We start from the raw sequence: 22,500 nt of genomic DNA on the forward strand, positions 1-22,500 counted from the left end.
GGAGGAAAAAAGCGAATCAAAACTAACACTACAGTGACCGATCGTTTCTTGCAATGCCATTTCCTGTTTATGTTTCTACTTTTATTTTCTATCTTGATTGAGTGGTCCCAAACATAAGACTAAAGATGGAAAGAAATAAATTCTTCTGGAAACTGAGCTCTGTAGCAAAATTTGATTTCAAGAGATTTGCCTCAGATGCCGAAAAAATCAAGGTTTGTACTGCAATTCTTACTGTCGTGCAGTGTTTTCTGTGGAGTGACTGGTGGTGGCGGTGGCGTGGTCTGAGTCTGGAAACCACAGTGAATTTGAAATAAAAAAATGACCACCACGCACCACTATCATGTTCGCTCACCCTACTTCTCTTTCTCTCTGTCACTCTCCCTCCCTCTCTCTCTCTCTCTCTCTCTCTCTCCTCTCTCTCTCTCTCTCTCCTCTCTCTCTCTCTCTCTCTCTCTTCTCTCTCTCTCTCTCCTTCACATCTCTCCTCTCTCTCTCTCTCTCTCTCTCTCTCTCTCTCTCTCTCTCTCTCTCTCTCTCTCTCTCTCTCTCTCTCTCTCTCTCCAGAGCTGCCAACCTACCGCAAAAATTGCGGAATTGTACGCATTTTCAGCGATTGTACGCTTGTACGCATTTCCCCCAAGATTGTACCCATTTTCAATGTATGGATTTTTTGTTATGCTGTTATTCATATTATTACTAGCATATTGAGAAACCTTGGTGACCAAGTGGATATTCATATATTTTTTGACCAATTATGATCTTCATGCTGGGAGGTAGAATTCTGAAAGGATTGGATTATAGTCTTGGGAACATCATTGTTGCTGCAATTGAGCTTGTGTGGTGTGACTTTATGAAAGTATACCTTCCTCTTACTTTCACAATGGTTAGTTTCCGTCAATTTCAGGATTGTACCCATTTTTATGAAATCTCCCCCATTTTGAGGTCCCATTGTACACATTCTAATCAGATGGGGTTGGCAGCTCTGTCTCTCTCTCTCTCTCTCTCTCTCTCTCTCTCTCTCTCTCTCTCTCTCTCTCTCTCTCTCTTGTCATTTTTCATTGTTCCTCTCCCTCCCTACCTCATCGCTAACTAATAAAATTTAAAAACTCAACAATTTCTTAGTTGTTCTTTCCTTTGATCCTCTTGACTCTTCTTACTTGATTATGATTATGATTAACTTGATTTTGATTACTTGCACTTGCAGTTGAAGTTGAAGTAGGTACTTTGGTAAAAAATTCAAATTGGATTGAGCTCAATGAAACCTATATCATTTTAAAGTGCTTTTCAACACGATTCTAATGATACCAAAATTGTGAAAATCAGATAAGCAGAAGAAAAGTTATGTTAGTTTAAAGGCTGAAAAATGGTCTTCTATTTGCCTTTGTTATTTACTGACGGACTTTGTGACCTGAAAAGTGTTGCATTTCCGGTAGTAACCACCATTTGGATTTCAAAACTGGTCTAAAATGACCGCTAATATTTGAGTAAGGATTTTGCTGGAACGAATTTCATGGATGCGGTATACAACTTTCCCCTGAATTTAATTTTATATAAAAGTTAAGATGTTAAATAAACGAGCCAGCATGAAATTTTGATTTACCAAATTCTAATCTTTTAATTATCCAAAGCTAAATTATACCCTATTTTATCCATAATCAAAAGTTATACTAAATTGTCATTGATTTTAAAATAAACTACACCAAACGATAGAGTAATTTCTCCTGAAGAAAATAAGACATCAATCATTAAAATCCATCCATAAACAAAAAATCTATGGAACTTTTTCTGAGACCCATCACTCAAAAGTCCAAAAAATCGGGTCACAGCCACTATCCCATTTATCGGCTCCCTGCTGGAGGGCCAAATGGACGTTTACCAAAGTACCTAGTTGAAGTTGAAGCGTTTTGATTCTTCAAAACTTTTTGTTCATGACTCATGAAAAGAGATACAACCTTTTGTCTCATTTGTTCCACTGGCATTAGCTATTTATTACAAGTTATGTGATTAGTTCTCATTCTGAAATTTAGCTAATGATTCAATGATGTCACATTATTAATGACATTATCATTATGAAATTTTTCAGGAAATTATCTCCTGAGTATATGATAACCACTTACCATCATCCATTCTTTCAGGAATAAGGTTTTATATAAATATAAATTCAGTTGTCGATTAGAGACAACCTGAAGTTCCATTATTTACGTTTTAAATGTTTTCGTTGAAAAAGTTGGTTTTACGTAAAATCTGAACAAGGTGGACAGAGCTTAGAATAGGTAGTCTGATTCCAGCCTGTAGACTGATGCCGATTAGCCATTGGAAAAGTGAAGCGCTAGTTTGGGTTAAATTTGAATGACACAATTTCACATCATCACTGTTGCATTATTTTTCACCGTATCTGAACGGTTCTTGTATAATTTTAAAGAGCAGAGATCAAGCTTTCTTTTAATGTGATAGAAATCAATGTTGGTACCTTTTATGTCAAAAATTATGTCATTTTAAAACTTTTATATTTATTTTCGAAATTGAGAAATAGTAAAAGAAAAGGTAGGTAATTCATTTACCTATGTCTATTGTCAAATTTAATCAAGATTGAAGGCAGTGCAGTATGTTTAATTTTGGCCTCCAGTGACCAGCCCTCTTTTCTCCATGCTAAAGAAAATTTTACCCCGTTGTATTTAAAATTTAAAAAAACATCCACTTTGAAAATGATTTTTTTGTTTTAGTATGCTAAAATCAAGCAACATAATTTTATTATTATTATTATTATTATTATTATTATTATTATATTATTATTATTATTATTATTATTATTATTAATATTATTATTATTATTATTATTATTATTATTATTATTATTGCCAAGATGTACTTTTTATATTGTGATTGTGATATGTCTATTACAATTCAAATTTTTTTACAGATTCGGAAGCCCGTGCTAGTTGATGAAAAGCAGCAGCCTGTCAAAAAATTTCAGCACACCAACACAGATGGGGAGAACCAAATAAAAAATCAGATCAAGAAGAGGAAAAGAGATGAAACAAAGGGCAAGTCGGTGAGATTTTCAGAGGAAGCAGTTGGAACAGTGGAGGATGAGGTAATCAATAGATTTGAAAGTTTTTACTTCGCCAAATATCTTAGTTGTTAAGATAGAGCTGGTTTATAATTTATCAAGATCGTGGTAAAATGCATACTAATAGTCTGAACAAGGGGTCAGAACCTCAGTTGGTAGAGCAGTCTCCAGTAGGTCGTTTGATCTCTGGTGAAGTTGATTTTTTTTTTCCTTACTCCCATCCCACAGTAGCTGGATCTGTTAGATTTGGTGGAAAGTACTCTGTGATAGACTAGCATCCGGGTCAAAAGGTAGCAAGCAATTGTTATTATCTGTCTCACACTATAGAAACGGGGGTCTAATAGGCCTGAAAGACTAATCTTCTGATCCTATTTATTAGGAAGGTTGGATTAGAAACATGATCTACCAGGGATTAACTCTTTCAGCTCTTGGGCTTTCTAGCCTAATTTCATTCATTTAAAAAAATGTTTTCAAGATATCGCCTTCAAATATTTTGGGTATAACAATCAATACTAGTGTTAAACGGACGTGGAAAAACTAAAAGAAACATGAGATCATTTTGAAAAGTGTCTCTAGAATGAAGAAAAACTAAAAAGTCTGGGAAAGAGATGAAATGGGGGTCTTATTGTAAAATGGTCATGAAGTCATGCCGTTTAATATAACATGTAAAAATAAAATAATAATGTTATTGTTATTATGTGTAGTAAAATATCGAAACTCTATACTATTCGAGAAGAGCATTAATTAGGATGATGCTTGGTTGTGAAAGTGAAACACTTGTGATAAACAGATGTTTCGCCATCTTGAAAACCTTACGGCAAGAGTGTGTTGAAAATGACGCATGCTTAACCATGCCACGCTTGTTTGAATGAAACAACCTATTTATAAAACTCATGGAAAAGATTGGTCATTCATTCAAGAATAATAAAATTATGCTCTGTGTCCAGAAAACTAGCCAATCAACAATAACAAGAAAATTGCAGTTTGACCAGTATAGTATGTCACGGATATATCCATGTTCAGGGCTATTGTGTAGTAGCAGAAATCATGGATAAATCCGTGATCAGGGCTGGTTGAGTTAACAATAGATTGGAAGGATGTGGGTTCATATTGCAGATAAAAATCCTCTGCAATTAAAAGAGTGGCTCAAATAGCCACCCAGCAAAATTCAGAATTGCTAGTTTACTGCATACAGTCACAATGGTTTAATCATCTGCTTGTCTAATAACAAATCCCCTCAAAAAACCCTCTACAATAAGAGGTGACAGTGTACTGAATAATAAGAAAAAACAGCAATGATACCTTTCCATGTTTCCAAGCCAATCTGCAGTTTTTGTCCTTCTCTATGATTATTTCCTCTCAGATCCTCAATCCACGAAGGTTTCAGCAGATTTTTTTTCCCTTTTTCCAGGACTCAAGGCATTTTCTACTGATTTCTGCATTTAAGATAATCTTTCATTTCAGCATGTGACCAGTGTTGTTTTTTATTTTCAATTCAATCATGGGGAGTCTATGTTTTCATTCCTTTTTGTTGTCATTCAAAGACGATATAGACTTTGTTCTAATAGATTTTAATTCTAGATTTACACCATGAGTGCTTGTTGTAAGGATGAGGCCTTTAGCTAAAAGTGAAGTTTATATTTACTTAAATGTAATAGAGAACTAAGTTTATCTTTTTATTTTCCACAGGTCAAAAAGCAAAAGCCTCTGGCTGAAAAACAGTCTGACTCGGATGTTGAAATGAAGCCTATCGTTAATGGTGGTCGTAAAAAGCTTACCAAGAAACAAAAGAGTAGGAGAAAAGCTAAGGAAAAGAAATTGGCTTCTAAAACTAAAGAAGAATTAGCTCAAATGGCAGAGGAAGAGGTACATATTGTGAATTTACATTTTTTTCCCTGACAAATTTTACATTCATGTAAAAGTTTTGATTGAATACAATTATATTGATGCGTCAGAGACAATTTAAGAAAATAAGGAAATTTCAACAAATCAAGTCTGCTTCTATTTTCACAAAAAAAAAAATTTTATTCTCTATTGTCTTCTGGCACTTTTCTACTCACTTCATATCTTCTATTTGTCTCACCATAATGATTCTTAGATGGAATGTTTTTGACACTCAAATATATCCCACAATAGCAATAAACTATAGAGACAATACCTGTCTGATCAGGGCTAAGAAAACAGGTATACAATATGTTATAGGAATGATGAAACTAGCCTATTTTACATGCTATTGAAAGAAGCCTCTTTGCCCAGTTACTAATGATGCAGACAGGAGTTGATGAATTATTCTTACCAGGTTTGATATGAATAAAATAAATGCATCAAAGGGTCAGAATTAAATATGCATTTCCTCAATACTTGTTGGTGACATTACAACTGTAGAATTAGAGATGAATAAATAGTCTTTGCATGATTATCAATGTTGTCTTACATATACTCCCCTCTCTCCTGTCATGTCTCTCCCCCACCCATCCTTAAAGTAAAGTGATATTTGAGATCTATCATTTGAAAACCTGTTAGAGCCAATGCAATTGTGATATTTTATATTCCCCAGATATTTTCTTAATGTCTTGGGTCAATCTCTGTATGGTATTAAGGACCATTCATTTTAACATTCATGACTTTTTGTATTATGTATTATATATATATATTTGTATATATTATTTATAATCGTTTACTGAAAAAATATTTCCACAAATGTCACGGAGCAGATATACCACCATTTCGGCTTTTTGCCACTCATTCAGACTTTGGTAAGGAGAAATATACCTGTTAGCAGGAGGTTAAGATGAGCACAATTCAAGCCTAAAATTATGTCCTGCTGCCAAGATGTGTAATTAATTTTAATTTAATAATTTCCTTAATTACTACTATTCTAACTTTTTGAACCCGATTTAAAACCACCATTCATAAATACAACTTAATATATCAATATTATTTGAATATATATAATATATATTTGTGATTATTGATTTTCCAGAATCGTTTACTGAGAAAGAAATACTTCATCAAAGTACACGGAACAGATATGCCAGCCCCTCTTAAGGCTTTTTCACAACTCCATTCAGACTTTGGTATGAGGGAAGAAATACTACACAATGTTAGCGAGGAAGGTTATGATGAGCCAACACCAGTTCAACGTCAAATTATTCCTGCAATGTTGCAAGTGAGTGATGTATATGTAATGTGTTTGATGTGCTGGAGAGTTAATTTCCTTTTAATCTTCTCCCATTCCATAAACTTTAAAGAAGATTGAACAGATTAAAATCACCACACAGTAGTCCAATAAATACACACTTTAATGAATATCAACCATTGTTTGAGCACAATGACAGTTTAAGATCATAAATAATAATCACCATCTAGAAATTCACTCTTGCAAACTGTTATCACTTAAGACCCAATCCTCCTCACCCCTGCTCACCTACACTACAGTAATTTAAACTTAATACAGTATAGTAGAACGTTCTAGAGCCATGTATTGTACACCCCAGGGTGTACCCATTTTTAAAAAGGGTCTACCACTGGTAAGGTATCCTGGGGTGTACAACATACTGATATAAAGCCATTTAGCCACTCTACAAAAGCAATTTTACATATTTGTCATGGATACACCATGATTGGATTTGATGACATATTTATTATCCGACGTGTTATTTCCCCATTAAGATTGATGTAATTTTAGAGTATTGTAACAACTGGGGTGTACAAGCTTTAAAGTAAAATTGAAAGTGTGTTCGATTTCCAAAAAGTTTGACAACCACTTTACTAGAACACACAAGATCTGATACATTCGAGTTTTCTAGATTACATTAAATCTTTCTAGTCCACTGTAGGTTTTTCTACGTTATCCGTAAAGGTAAAAAGTTCTCACCATATTCTTTCTAATGGACTCTACGCAACTGATGTGACATTTTCAAAAATGTATCCTTATTAAATACTTTTCTTATTTTTTAATTTTTATTTTATTCAGGGTCGAGATGTCATGGCTTGTGCCCCAACAGGATCAGGCAAGACAGCTGCATTCATTATTCCAATTTTGCATCATCTCGAGAAACCAAGTGATGAAGGGTTTAGAGCATGTATTCTAGCACCGACTAGGGAACTTGCACAACAAGTAAATGTTTACATATATATCCATATTATCTCTTTAGATTTAGTACCGGTATAATTTTATGTTATGTTTGTTGTTGTTTTTTTTCTCTCTCTCCATGTTTTGATCCAATGTATCAAATTAAGATAAAGAATATCAGTTTATTGAGATGATCAAGGACCAATCCATCTGAAAGCCTTCACTGTCATAGCTGCTAAACGAGAAGCAGTGCTATTGTAATGTGTTGGTTCACATAAATAGACTGTATGTGTTTGAGTTTAGGTCACAAAGAGATTCTTCCTGATATTGAAATACTTTTGACAAGAATATTGATTGAGAGGTATCTCTGCCGTCTAAGAAAAAGACCGTATATTACTTGCAATAAGAGCCACATACGTCTTTTTTAGACGCAGATCAATTCACTTATTAATCAAGTGTACTTTTCTTTCTTTTTCTCTTTCTGATCTTTTTTTTTTCTTTCAATTCTCTTCCTGAATTTATCTCTAATTTTCAAGAGGTTTCCTGTGTATTATGATATTTTCGTGTTGAAAACCAGGTATGTCTGATTTACTGTTCTAATCATTTGCTTATTTTGTATTTAACTTTTAACCAGATTTTGAGGGAATGTACAAAGCTATCAAAAGGCTTTGGTCTCCGCTCTAGGTACATTCAAGACGAGAAAGAGGCCAAAAAGAAATTTGGTAAATTGATTTCCTTTGCAATATTATTTGTTTAGCTTGACCTATTATTTTATAAATTTGCATCTAAAAATGCTTAAAAATTGCTTCTTTAATAACTGGTCAAACGCAGTATTGTGATTGACATTTTTGTGAATAATATTGTCAGATATGTAAAAGGTTTTTAAAATTAATTTTTAAAAATGATTTTCCATCCCTAGATATCCTGATCACCACACCAAACCGTTTAATCTACATGCTACAGTCAACTCCCCCTGCTATATCAGTTGAACAGTAAGTGTATGAAATGGTTCTTTGTTTTTCTACAGTTCAGTCACATTCTTGACAAACCAACTTACCCAATGATTTCCTTTATTTTTCCAAACCACAAACAGACACACATCACTACCTGCTATATCAAATTAAAGTTGGGTAAGACTGAAAGAATATTTTTTAACCACCATACCTATTAAATAAAGCTTTTCAGTGCTATCATTACCAGGGCTGCCAAGTGTCCCACATCATTTGGGACAGTCCCGCATTTTTGGGACTACTGTCCTACTCTCCTGCATCACTGCCTCATGTCCGGCATTTCCACCCAGTTGTTGATAGTTATCATTATTAGGAGAATATGACTGTGATATCATCCTCTATGTCATTAAACACATTTTGTAGTCTGATTAGTCCCTTCAAGTGTATGTAGGTGATGTCAAATAATTTATTTAGAGGTCATGACCGAGTATTATTTTATGATGCCTGCAATACTGAGGTCATGAGCGGGATTTTTAAACTACATCCATGGTAGTATTATTGTGATGTCCTTTTTAATTTTGATTTCTCTTTACTAGCCTATCCTGCTTCTTTGGTTTGTGATTGTATTTTTGACAGGGGATATTTTTTTTCTCTGTAAATCTTCTGCCTGTTTGTTCTTGGTTATTTATAATTTAGCTTATGATATCTTTAGGTTATGATTTTGATTTACATTTGTACTATTTTTGTTAGATTGCTTGTTTTTTTGTTTCAGCGGTCTCTCATATAACCTCAATTGTGTTGGAAGAGACCTAAAGCAACTAACAAACAAACAATTTCTGAACTTGGTAGCCCTGCATTACATTCAATTCACTTTACTAGGTTTCCTACATTATCCAGCTGGCCAAAATATAAACCAAATTTCCATTTCATACAGTACAAGTTGCAAATAAGGTGCCTTTTTATCCACTTGCTTCCTCACAATGTCTGTCACTACCAAATACTCATTCACGCTTATACACGCTTATATTGAGTTATAATGATTAAGCACTGGTATGAAAAATATTCTGTTTTCTGGTATTTTGGAAAGACACCCCCCCCCCCCCTCCCCCTCCCTTCCATTAAATTAACACTATTGTTGTATCTATTCCAGTGTTGAGTGGCTTATTGTGGACGAGTCAGACAAATTATTTGAGGCAGGGACAAGAGGCTTTCGTGATCAGGTAATGATAATTCAAAATGTTTTGCCTTTCATCTCTCAAAGTTAACGAATTGGTTTTGAGAATTTATAATTTCTACTTGTAGTTGATTAAAATTTTTTCAACTAATCCTTTAAACTTTACAGACAAGAATGATGCCAACAAAATCAAACGAATCACCTTAATAAATCATAGGAAATTCTTGATTTTCTATGAATGTGGCATCCTTCTTTCATACTCAGGTAAGAAACATACTTATCCCCCTTGGATCAATGGGCCATCTTACTTATTAGAGAAAGGCGATTACCTGCCTGTCAATTGTATGCCAACAACACACTTTTTTCTTTCTTTCTCAATCTATGTATGATTTTAAACATTTGCCTGTTGATTGTTGTTTTCATCCCTCCTGTTGTAGATTAAGAGAATATTGCTTTTTATGTACGCTTTTCAGTATGTAGACTATTGTCACTCAAGAGGCCATTAATGTGTTCCAGTAATCATTATCGATGATGATGATTATTATTATTATGATTATTATTATTATTATTATTATTATTATTATTATTATTATCATAATATATAAATCCTCTTACTTTTCTAAAGCTGGGAGCCATCTACACTGCGTGCAGTTCATCCAAACTCCACCGTGGGATGTTCAGTGCCACATTTGCCCAAGACGTAGACGAGTGGTGTAAACTAAACTTGGACAATGTTGTCCAGGTGGATGTTGGTCAAAGGTATTACTTGGTCTATTTCATTGTGGTAATGTCTTTAACTTTTGTGCTGATTGGAACTATTTCCTTATTTCATTTACTACTTTATCATAATCAATGATAATTGGCAGGAATTCACAATTTTAAAAAGTTGTAAATTTTTATACTTTGATACAATATGTGCATTGTTTACAATTCTGATTTCATCCACAACTGTGACTGCCAAAACTATGTGAAAATTGTTAGATTTTTTATATAAAAAATAAAAAATTGTTTTATTACAATTACAAATATTTATTATCAAACAATAAGGAATCTGGTATTTGTCAAATTAATTGAATAAAGAGATTATTTTTGCCGGTAATAATTTTTATTTTAAACAATTCCTAAACTCTTCATTTTAAACCCCCCCCCCCCCCCTTCCCCCTTATTATTATTATATTTTATTTATTTTTGTAGATTTTTTATTCAATAATCTATGGTTATCATGTTCTATTGTTTCTTAATATGTATTTTTCTCTTTTTTTTCTCCACCAGGAATACAGCAACAAGCTCTGTAGAACAAAAGCTGGTTTACACTGGCGATGAAGCTGGAAAATTGTTGGCATTTAGAAATCTCGTTAGAGAGGTATTTATTTCATCAATTAATTTTGAGACAATAAACTGAAGAATAATTAATCATTCTCCTGGTGATTGTCAGGCAGTATTCACTAATCATGTGAGGACTAGATCCATGTCACACTTAAGTCTTGTCTTGTATAAACATGAAATTGCAACTGGCACCACTCATTGAGTCAAAGCTGATCACTGACAAGTATTATATATGATCTTTATTTTTGTTTTTTTTAGTAAATTATTGCTGTGAGATCATTTGTCGTTTCTTTCATCAGTCATAATGCTTTATTTTTTATTTAATTTTTCAGAACATAATGTAAAACAGATGTAATCTTTGTTTTTAGGATGTACTTTGGCTTTTTATATTGCATTATATGTGTTTCCTTCGAAGATTCTGAAAACATTTCAGATCTTTTCTATAGTGAGACTATTAATGATCATTGCAGTGTCAAGTATTGGCAAGTCTTTAGAAATTTAGAGTCAAAATATGCTATAGATGTTAACTCTAATATATCTATTTTTGTGAAATTGGATGTCACAACTTGTTTTAGAAATTTAAACTAAAACGACATTTTCTCAATGTTTTACTCTCTCTTTTTTTTTCTTATTTGCAAACTAATTCATCTAAAAGTTTTCAATTTTTCTTTGTGTCATGAGCATCACTCATGTTAGCCACATTGTCAGTATTTTTTAATACGATGTGCATTCCACCCCTATTTTATGCTTTATCTTTGTGTGTGATTCCTATTCAGGGTATATCTCCACCAGTTCTTGTGTTTGTCCAGTCCAAAGAGAGAGCTCAGCACCTCTACACAGAGTTGAAATACGACAACCTTAACATAGATGTCATGCACTCTGATCGCTCACTGGAGGAGCGGGATGAAGTCATCAAAAGTTTCAGATTAGGACACACTTGGATTCTTATCTGTACAGAGCTGATGAGTCGGGGCATTGACTTCAAAGGTGTCAACATGGTCGTCAATTATGATTTCCCTACCAGTGCAATCAGTTATATTCATAGAGTTGGTATGTGATTCATTTTTATTTTTTTATAAAAAACATCAATATTAATATTTTAGTTATTTTTGGATTAGCTTGTTTATTGTTATATTAATATTTTTTTAATTGTGAATTATTATTATTATTATTATTATTATTATTGTCTTCTTCATATTCGTCATCATCATATTAACATCATCATCATTATGATTTTCATGAGAAAATTTATAATATGAGATTTCATGACGTGATGTGACTATTTGCTCTCCAAGAATAAATTGAGGAAATGTCATTTTGGAAGAACATTTTCAGTGACTTGACTTACTTGACTTAGATGCCTTTCGCGTCTCGACCGAAAGATCGGGTCGCCTTGGCTGTTTCCAGTATTTCCTGTGTGAGGTGTCTCCAATATTGCCGGTCCTCTGCTAGGGTTCTCAGATTTTCAAGGTCCCCTGCCGTTATGAGACTAATGCTTTGTCCAAGTGTTGTGAGGTTTTTGTTTAGGATCACAGGGAGTGTTGTGATCGGTCTTCCTCTGAAAAGGTTCCCGTGTTTTTGGAAGTATCCCGACATGGCTTGGTTTGCTGGTATGTTTTTGTCCCTGCGTAGTATGTGACCGAAAAGTTGCCATCGTTGTTGTAAAATGTCAAGGGAGATTGGTCTTTCTTTTGTGATCTTATAGAGTGATTCATTTGAGATCTTTTTGGGGTATTTGATGTCCAGTACCCTTCTTAGCTGTGTGCGATGGAAGGCATCCAGATGTTCTTCTTCGGATTTTGTCAACGCCCAAGTGCCGCAGTTATACAGAAGTACCGGTTTTACAAGAGCATGGTACAGTTTCAGTTTGGTTTTTCTCTTTATTTTGTCACCTCTAATCCATACATTGGTGAGTTTACTAAGTGCGGCGTTTGATAGCTGTTTTCTTCTTTGTACATCCTCGGTGTCTCCAATTAGTGAGCCGACTTTCTTTGTTCTTTTCCATTCCTCTTTGTTCCTCGATATTGTTGTAAATTCGGTTTTATTGGCATTGACTTGGAGGTTATATTTCATGAGGGTATTTTGTATGATGTCTATATTTGCTGGTGTTGATCCAATAAAATCGACATCATCTGCGTAGGCGATTTCTCTAGGGATTGCATTCTCAATATGAGTCGTTGGTTTTGGAATGACTTTTCGAACTTCTTTCAGAGCGTGTTCTAAGTATATTGTGAACAGAATCGGGCTCAGACTATCTCCTTGGGGGGTCCCGATGTTACTTTCGAACTGCGTCTGGTTTGTGGCCCCGTATATCCTTGGTTGTATCTTTGTGTTGCTGAGGAGAAATCGGATTATTCGGAGCTCGTCTTCGTCTACTATTTCTGTTAATATCTCCAAAAGTTTTCCTCTGTCGATCGTATCAAAGGCTGCGGACATATCGATTCCGGTTATTGTTATGGATATGTTTTCTTTGAGTGCCTTTGCTGCCAACCATTTATGTGTCCATACAACGTCCGATGTGCTTCGGTCTTGGCGAAACCCGCTTTGGCTATGTGATAGGTATTTTTCTATTTTCGGTCTAATTCTGTTGAGGACAATAGTTGACAGTGTTTTTCTTATGGTATTCAGTAATGTTATTGGGCGCAGGTTGTTTACGGGTCCTTTCGTTTTTCCTGGTTTTTGTATTGTAATTAGGACACCGCTGTTTATGTCCCAGTCTTTGTGTGTTGAGAATGTTTTGTTCATTATGTTTGCAATGCTCAGATCCAGGGAGAGTGTACCGCATTTCAGCAATTCAGCGGGAATTTCATCTTCGCCTGGGGATCTGTTATTGTTTAGGCACTTTATGCTATTTCTAACTTCAGTTGTTGTGATGCGGTTGTTTAGGTCTCTAGGGTTTCCTGAGAAGGGCGATATTTGTGAGACTTGTTTGTGAAATTTCTGCTGGAAGTGGTCAGTTACAATGTCAAGGATATCGTTGGGATTTGTTGTCTGTTTGCCAAATTTATCCTGTAGTTTTGGGTTCTCGAATGGTTTTCGGTTCAGAGATTTCGTCGCTTTGAACATAGACGATGCGTTATTTTTGGACTTTTCTATGTCTTCCACTTTTTTGTCTAATTCCTCGTTTCTGTGTTTTATTGTAAGTGATCGAATTGAATGCAGTATTTTGTTTCGTTCCGTTTTCAGGTTTATTATTTCTTCCGAGTCTTTCGTGTTTTGTATCCTGATCCTAAGTTCTTTTTGTTGCCGCGATAGATCGTTAATAGCGATGTTAGGCGTTCGATTTGGTTTGTTCTTAGTTGTATTAATAGAGCCTGCACTTTCTTCCCCCGCATATTTCATTGCCGCTTGCGTCTCTTTCCATTCATTGTTTGGATTGCTGTTTTGCTTTATTTTAAATAGACTTGAGTTAAGTTCATATTGGTAATGAATGCGACATTCTCGCTCATTTACTATTTTTGCCGTGTTTATTTTGACTGCCGTTTTACCTTTCTGTCTTCGTTGTCTGTACACATTTATGTTGAAATTCGTTTTTACAAGTTTGTGATCGGATGTTAGCAGTGTACCACCGTATGATCGCGAGTTGGTTGAGTAGTGTTTATGGCGGTGTCGACATATGATATAGTCTATTTGGTTGTGTATTGTTATCATTTTGTCTTGGGTTTGGTCTTTCCTTTGTCCTACCCATGTTGTCTGGTGTCTTGATGGGTGGTTGAAAGCACTGTTTGTTATGAAAAGTTTTCTCTGTTCACAGAACTGGACTAATTTTTCTCCGTTATCGTTACGTTTTCCTTTTGAGTATGATCCTAAACATAGTGTGTCACTGTCGAGACGTTTTCCTACTTTGGCATTAAAATCTCCAGCAATTATTAATATTGATTTGTTTCCTATTTTGTTCAGTGTATCGTCTAGGTCTTTGTAAAATTTATCAGTTTCCTCTGGGTATTGTTTTGCGCGTTGACTTGTTGGTGCGTAAACATTTACGATTGAGATAGTGAACGTCTTCTTACCGTGATCGTCTTTATTATCGTTATTCTGGTTCCTTGAATTGATCTTACACTTAAGCTCAAGAACACATATTCTGTCCGAAACATTCCATTCATCACTAGTCAAATCCCTGCAGTTTTTATTTATGAGAAATCCACATCCATAGTGAGGTGAACTGGAAGCAAAGCACAGCAGTCTGTGACCATTTATTGTTTGGTCGACGCCATCTTGGATCTTCGTCTCTTGTAAACACAACACATCGATTTTATAACTTTCTAAATCTTGACACAGTTGTTCCTTTCGAATGTTACTTTTAATAGATCTTAAGTTAAAAGTTCCAATATTAAGATTAGTCCACATCAGGTAAAAATTAAAGATTCCACACAGTGAATTCCACACATTTTCAGTAGTTTGAAATAAATGTACATGTTGTAATTATAGCATTGTTTCTTTTCCCCTCTATTTCTTAGGTCGAACAGGAAGAGCTGGTAGACAGGGAAAGGCAGTGACATTTTTTACACAAATAGACAAAGTCCTCTTAAGAAGGTAAGTACGCATATTGTTAGGACTCTGGAGATCATAACTCAATCTGCCATCATGTAGCTTCCATATATTTTATTCTGGAGTGTGATGAATTGTTTTTGTAGTCGAAATCAAAGGTTTTTTCTTTTTATTCATCTCTTTGTGACTGCGGCTTAATATGTATTATGTTGAAGACAATTTCTATACCTTATGTAGGATCTTGTGGTGATGTTTCTGTTTCTGTCAATACAGTGGTGTCATGCAGGGACAGGAGTGAATGGCTTCTGGGATCTGCTTTTGCTCTTTATTTAATACTTTTTCTCCTAGCATTTTTTTTACCAAGAATGATGTGGACAATGATGAACAATGTATATCTATCTAACTGTCCTGTCGATTGCGTGCCAGTCTTATTTTCTTACGAGTACGAGGCACGTGACAATAAAACCCTTCAATATCTGAACTCTAAAATTCTCAATCAAAAACATGAGTGATTCACTTTAAATATTTAGATATTTTATTAATTTTTTTTTCCAATAAGATTTAAGTCCGTTTTGAATGCGTGAGGTGAGCATATTTTATAAAAGTTTGTTAATTGTACAAGATTGGGTCTGGTTAGATGACTTATTTGACCACTGACATCAACGTCTCTTTTTTTTCAATACTGTACATAATCTTAATCATGGGATATGAGCTCTGATTTTATATATGATTTTGCTTATTTTCAATTATAAATGAACTCATTATTATTATGTATTTGACTTTCAGAATTGCCACAGTCGTACGTCAAGCAGGCTGTCACGTGTCCGAATACATGATAAAAGGCATAAGTCCCAACAAGTAAGCAACCTTTTGATGGTCTGGTTTGACTCCTGATATTTTAAGATTAAGAAAAAATTAGAACTGCACAGTCATAAGACCCATGGGGTCAGAATTAATCCTGGTTTCTGTAGCATTAAATGGACAATTACAATCGCTTGCTACCCTCTGTATAAGACAATTGTCTATTGCTAAATATTCTCCGACAATTCTAACTTTTTAACTAGTTACCTGATTGATCATTGCTGGAGGAACAGGTGGGTCAGAAAAAATCTGGACTGCATAGAGGATCGACACCAGTCCCTTTGTTTGAGAGTGAATACTTACCAAATGAGCCATTGGAATTCCTAAATCAAGAAAAGTCTTTCATATCCATTCATTGTGATGATGATAATGTTGATTTAAACTATTATTATATTTTAGGCAATTGGGTATTCGATGAGAAAATAGGGTAATGTATTGGTTAAAAATACAATGATAAAAACGTATTGAATCCATTGAAAAATCAATTATTGAAATGACAATCTGCTGTTTATATGATCTGTATTTAACTACTTTGACAGTTTACAGTGGTATTGATAATTTAGTCTAAGACTTTTTTTTCTTGTTGATATAAACTTTCTATTCTCTTTGAGTTTGAGTGATAAGATTAATGGGTTTTAAAAGTTGCAATCCACAGTCTTTTTCTGGTATCTTTTGGGGCTTGGTTTTATTGACTTTTTGGTTATGAAGCCCATGTCTTATTGTCTCAGTGTATTTACTCTGATAAATTCTTTTCATTTTGACCTCGGGTTTCAGCTTCAGGTTTCAAATTCTCAAATGTGATCCATTGCCTCAATCTGGTATTATGTATGTCGTGCGAACCAGATGCTGAAAGTCAAAAAATTATAAGGATTTCAACGTCTTTGTTCTTCAAAAGCCATGAAGCATGTAAAGCCAGAGTTGATCTCCTCATAGTCTGTAAATAAAAAGAAACCTGCACTAAGAAAAGAAAAACTCACTGCCAAATTGGAGGGGACACTGGTATAATGCAAAGTACTTTCCATCCAATCTACCAAATCCAGCCACCCAATCGCTGCTGTGTAGACAGGGGACAGCTTGGGACAGATAGTTACAAACTTGAGGTTTTTTGGATTATTTTAATTGAGAAAAATATCATTTCTATATTTTTCAATAATGCCATGTTATTTTTAACTTCTTCCACCCTGATATTGTATCAGATGATATGATGGGGTCTCAAGTTTACTTTGGGAATTATTATTTTAGGTTATCAAGTCATCTGTCTAATCTTATCGTTCGTTTTCAGAAAACGGATACACAAACGATATATGCCTGAGAGAGAGAAAATCTTGACGATGGATCCCAGGGACTACAGTCGCCTGAAACGAAAGACCACTGATCCACGAGACCGTCTCATAAAGAAGAAGAAGAAGGTCGAACCCACTGAAAAAGCTAAGAAAAAGCAGATGGATTCCAAAGGAAAATTGAAACAAAAGACAAAGGATGGGAAATTGAAAAATAACACATTTGATTCCAAGAAGAGCATTAAAGGAAAGCAGATTGGTTCTAAAAATCAGTTGAGTGGAAAAAAGAAGGAACTGAGCGGAAAGTTGACAGATTCTAATAAACAACTGAAAGGAAAACAGATCTCTTCTACTAAACATGAGAAGAGAAAACAAATTGATAAGAAAAAACAGATGAATGGGAAGACAATAGACCCCAAGGGTCGACTAAAGGGAAAGCGGTGAGACATGTTTTTGAATAAGACAGTGTTATTTATTTATTTATTTAAAAAAAAATATCATTCTGTAGTTCAGTGGAATCGCACTCCAGTTTTTGTTCAAAAGTTCAAATTCTGCTTACATTTTCTCACCATACTCATGTGTAAAATGGTACCTTGTCAAATGTGTTGCAATTTGAAATTGATATCAAAAGTGCAATTCCTTAGATTTTGATAAGTATCTATATCAAATATAAGAATGTATTTTTACCTGAACTGTTTGATACAAGTTGATATGTAAGTCTATATTTGATTTTGGATTGTTGATCTTTCAAATTTTAATCTTGTTTTTTATCCTTGCACTTTGTCCACTATCACGCCTTATTTAAAAAAAATACAATTAAAAATTTTTGATCAGAAAACTCGTTCTTCAAATGTCGATCTATTAAAATGTGTCACTTTCAGCTCTCAAACTTGGGACTTCCATGAAGTGAAATACCTGGCCAAAGGGCATAACACTGGGGCTAGAATTTTGTGATCATTGACACCCATTTAATTACTTATCATAGTCAACAACACTTGTTTTTTTTTTTACAAGAAATGACTGCATTTCTCAGACATTGATGCCACATTTTTCTCATCATCCAATTTTTTTTTCTCCACACAGAAAATTGATGGATGCTGATTCCAAGCCTCAAGCCAAGAGACGCAAGAAAAACTGATATTAACATGAAATGGAGTGAAAAGAATTTTGTTAAAAGTTGTAGGAAAGATTGTTGACGCTATGAGTGTTAAAGAGAGCATGCTATCATGAAAGGGTAGTGTAATCGGCTTTGTGATTGAAATAAATATAAATTGTGACTTCATTATTCCCTTTAAAAGTTAATTGATTTCTTAAAGGTTTTCAGATTTCACATGATTAATCTTTATTTTTTCTTTTTCTTTTTTTTTTTTTTTTTTTGGTTTGATTATCAACGAATCTCCAACTGGTCTTTCAGTGTCTTTAGGCCTATGGAATTGGAGTTGATATTGTTTTCTGATGTGTTAATCAGACTCACAAATTTCATTCCATTTGTCAATACACATTCACCACTTGGTGACAGAGAAGCCTGGGGAAAAAAATCTGACGTGATATGAAACTGGTGCCCGAGGAAATGATCTTTGTCTTCTGGCTGATGGAACAAATTTCAATCTGGTGGAAATGTTTTTGGGAAAGGTTAATTTTGGGGGTAACAATCTATTGTAATTATGCACTTTGATTTTATTGGACTTTTTACTCTGAGTTAGCCTTTCAGAGCCTTAAGGCTCATATAACAGGAGTTTTTGTATCTTTAAACAGGCAGTAGCAGTTGCTTGCAACCCTTTGTACAGGATGCTGTTCTATCACAAAGTACTTTCTACCAGATCAGTGCTGATGATTTCCCTCAAATATGGGGAAATTCGCCATTTTTTAGTCATTGGAGGAATTCCTTCCAATTTAAAAATGACTTTTCTCTAATTAAATGTACTGACAGTGAGAGAGTTGATGTGTGATGGAACAAATAGGTACAGTTTCCCACTTTCCAAAAGTTTGCTAGCGTATCAATATTTTTTTTTCTGTAAATCTTCTGCCTGTTTGTTCTTGGTTATTTATAATTTAGCTTATGATATCTTTGGGTTATGATTTTGATTTACATTTGTACTATTTTTGTTAGATTGCTTGTTTTTTTGTTTCAGCGGTCTCTCATATAACCTCAATTGTGTTGGAAGAGACCTAAAGCAACAAACAGACAATGATAATCATCTCAATTGCTCTAAAAATAGATGTTCGTACAGTAAAAATGGGGCTTTAAAGAAAAAAAAAAGAGGTGGTCTTTCAAATTTTCCTAATTTTTTTTCACGGAGAACAAGTCCCTTTATTTCAAATGATGTAAAACTCTAAAACCTTGATTGTAGTAGTGGTGGTGATGATAATGCATCGGTGGAGGTTTTAGTAGTATTGTGAACCCCTGTTTTGTTCTGTTATAGTTTTTGTTTTGAATATTAATTAATCTTTGTGGGATCCTGTTCTTGTGTCTGGATGAAATGTTTAAGCCATCTCCAACTAGTACGCTTGCCTTTTGGAATCTACTTCTGTTCTGTATTGGAACCATTCCTTTTAGTTTTACCTATTCCTGGGTGCTTTTACTTGAAGATCTATAATCTTTTGACTATCCCATTTTCTTACTTTTTATTTTTACTGGCAGTGATATAATTTGTCGCAAGCGCTTAAAAAAAACATAAAAAACAAAAACATGTCTTCACTCATTTTCCTCTCTGATAAAGCCCTACTCGAGTTGCTGCAACAAATATGTAGGGAGAGCACCAACATCAATAGTAACTACCCTGAACCAGGATCTCTCTACATATGTGACCCATCGTAACAAATATTATGTCGGGATGAACCAGATTTAAAAAACCCAAAATTAATGCTAAATTGGTCAAAAATATGAATAATCGGTATTGGTTCCATGAAAAATCATATTTATTCTCCTCAATAAAACATCTAAACTCAACCCAAGTCTGATATTTCTGGTTATAAGTTCAATTTTCAGCATCTTAATAATCCCGACATAATACCGTTTTGAGGGCGAGTGGTTGCATATCAGAAATTTCTAAAATCAGATGATGCCGAATTAATCCCTGAAGAACTAAGAAAAACAGCAGTGCCCTCAGTACTAAAGTCACAACAGGATCTTGGCAGCCTCAAAACTCTGACCCAGGACCGTGACCAATAGAAACAACAACATGGATAGAGAGAGCAGCAATACCCCTCGAATTTTAGAACACTGTGGCTGAGTCTCACAATTCTCAGCAAGCGTCATTCAGATTGCGAGACTTACTACTTACTTACTTGAGTTGCTTTTTAAACACACAATTTAATTTGATCTTTAGTGGGAAACAAAGAAATAATGTAGAGAAGAGAAAAAAAGCGAATATATATTTAATTCTTAAAAATAAATAAATAAATAAAAACAAGAACTAAACAAAAAAAGAAAGAAAGAAAGACAAGAATATTTTTTTTTACTGATTTGAACACTCAACCTTCTGATCTGGAATAAGATTCGCTACCATTGTGCCACAGGGCCGACTGATGGCAAATATCATAAGATTTTATTCATAGAATATGATTTGAATCCTGATAAGAACATGAAGATAAATATCGGAGTCCAAACTCGCTTACCGTTTCTATAAATACTTGATCTGATTTCCAAGGAAAGACCGAACGTAACTAAAAGTAGAATAAAGTTCAAAGTTCAAAAACGTTTATTTTAGGCAATTGCCAATATAACTCGTACAAGAATATATTTTTTCAACAAATCAAATAAAGACAGCAACAATAGAAAAAAAGAAAAATCAAACAAAAGGGAACCCCCCCCCCCCCCCCCCCCAAAAAAAAAAATAACAAAAAACAAAACAAAACAGCAACAAAATGAAACGAAACCAAAAAGAAAAAACAATCAAACATAAACAGCAAATTGAGAAAAAAACACCAAACATTAAATCATTTGGTATGGGATAACTGACCAAGAATGATTGTTTAAAATGTAAGTAAAAAGAAATGAATTTAAAAAAATAAATTATGACCCTGCTGTGATATGAACACGCAACATTTTGATCTGGAGTCAAATGCGCTACCAATGTTAAACAAACAGAAACAAAAGCTAAATAAAAATGCAACAAGAAATCATACAAATATTTATTATTTAATAAGTCAAGCAAACAAGATATTTAAAAGAGAGAGAAAGAAAGAAATAAAACCCCGAAAAAATGCCAATGATAACATCTAGTAAAGAAACAAAAACGAAAGAAAGAAAAAAATGAAAATAAGCAAGGAAAGAAAACAATGTTTTCGTTATTGACTCCACGTGGGATAACTGACCTAAATAGAATTTATTGTTCTTAAAATTCTAAATGAGAGAAAATTACTGTATTAATAATAATTTTAAGAAAAAAAATGTGACCCCGACGTGATTTAAACACGCAACCTTCTAATCTGGAGTCAGACGTGCTACCATTGCGCCACAGGGCCGACATACCGACATAATATTGCGAATATCATAAAATGGATTTTATTGATAGAATATTATGATTTGAACCTTGGTAAGAACACGAATATTGTATTAGCATCGGTATCCAAACTCGCTTACCGTTTTGAGGTAGATATCCATTCTTTAAATATTCGGTCTGATTTTCGAGGAAGCAACAATTGTAAATAAAAACAGGGGAAAAAAAGCAACAAAAGGCAAAAGAAACGAAAGACAAAAACACAAACATTTTCAAAATAGGAGAAACAGCCATGTGTGATTGTGGTAAAGGAGGAGAAGACGCCCATTATAATATAGATAGTTCGAAGATGACGTCACTCAGGTCTTTGTTATTGTTTTTTGCCATCCGCGTTTATGAGTAATGCTCACTGAACTGTATCAACCAGACTATAAATGTACATGGATACACACAGTTTTGTGTGTTGGTCCGTTATACTTCCGGATGGCAATGTTATGAGCTTCTTTGCCAAGCGCATACTATCTATACTACAGATCTGCCCAAAGTATGCAGCAGCAAGAGAGGATGGGCTCCTGACAGAGCTGAAGGAGACAACGGTGTTGCTTCTCCAACTGGACATCCAAACATGAAGACAATAATAATATTATGAGGAGTGAACGACGAAGACGAGGAAAAACAAAACAAAACAAAACTAACAATAAAAATAAAACAACAGAAAACCAATCAATCAAACATAAACATAGCGGACAAATAATAATAAGAATAATGTAAATAATTCTGTATGTATAGGATAACTAACCAAAAGTGATTCTTTAAAATGTGAAAAAAGATATT

The 22,500-nt window shown here is 34.2% G+C and overlaps 2 protein-coding genes and 1 non-coding gene across 3 annotated transcripts in view; 2 read left to right on the plus strand and 1 right to left on the minus strand.

Annotated features, from left to right (window-relative positions):
* Positions 1-22,500, plus strand: part of LOC144966627 (perilipin-3-like) — a 60,247-nt gene that overhangs the window by 10,353 nt on the left and 27,394 nt on the right. The window lies entirely within an intron of this gene.
* LOC144966576 (putative ATP-dependent RNA helicase DDX52) lies at positions 44-18,506 on the plus strand. The gene is made up of 15 exons (XM_078903259.1): positions 44-212; positions 2,921-3,094; positions 4,760-4,936; positions 6,054-6,239; positions 7,047-7,190; positions 7,780-7,867; positions 8,065-8,137; positions 9,246-9,315; positions 9,895-10,028; positions 10,542-10,632; positions 11,372-11,645; positions 15,053-15,128; positions 15,870-15,941; positions 17,227-17,664; positions 18,308-18,506. The coding sequence occupies exons 1-15, from the start codon at positions 126-128 to the stop codon at positions 18,360-18,362; spliced, it is 2,139 nt and encodes a 712-aa protein (XP_078759385.1). The 5' UTR covers positions 44-125; the 3' UTR covers positions 18,363-18,506.
* Trnaw-cca (transfer RNA tryptophan (anticodon CCA)) lies at positions 21,620-21,691 on the minus strand. Its single transcript has one exon. It is a non-coding gene; the product is annotated as a tRNA-Trp (tRNA).

Source organism: Berghia stephanieae, chromosome 1, assembly GCF_034508935.2.
Source record: "Berghia stephanieae isolate SIO BIC M18660-M18661 chromosome 1, UCSD_Bste_1.3, whole genome shotgun sequence".
NCBI classification, from domain to species: Eukaryota; Metazoa; Mollusca; class Gastropoda; order Nudibranchia; family Aeolidiidae; genus Berghia; species Berghia stephanieae.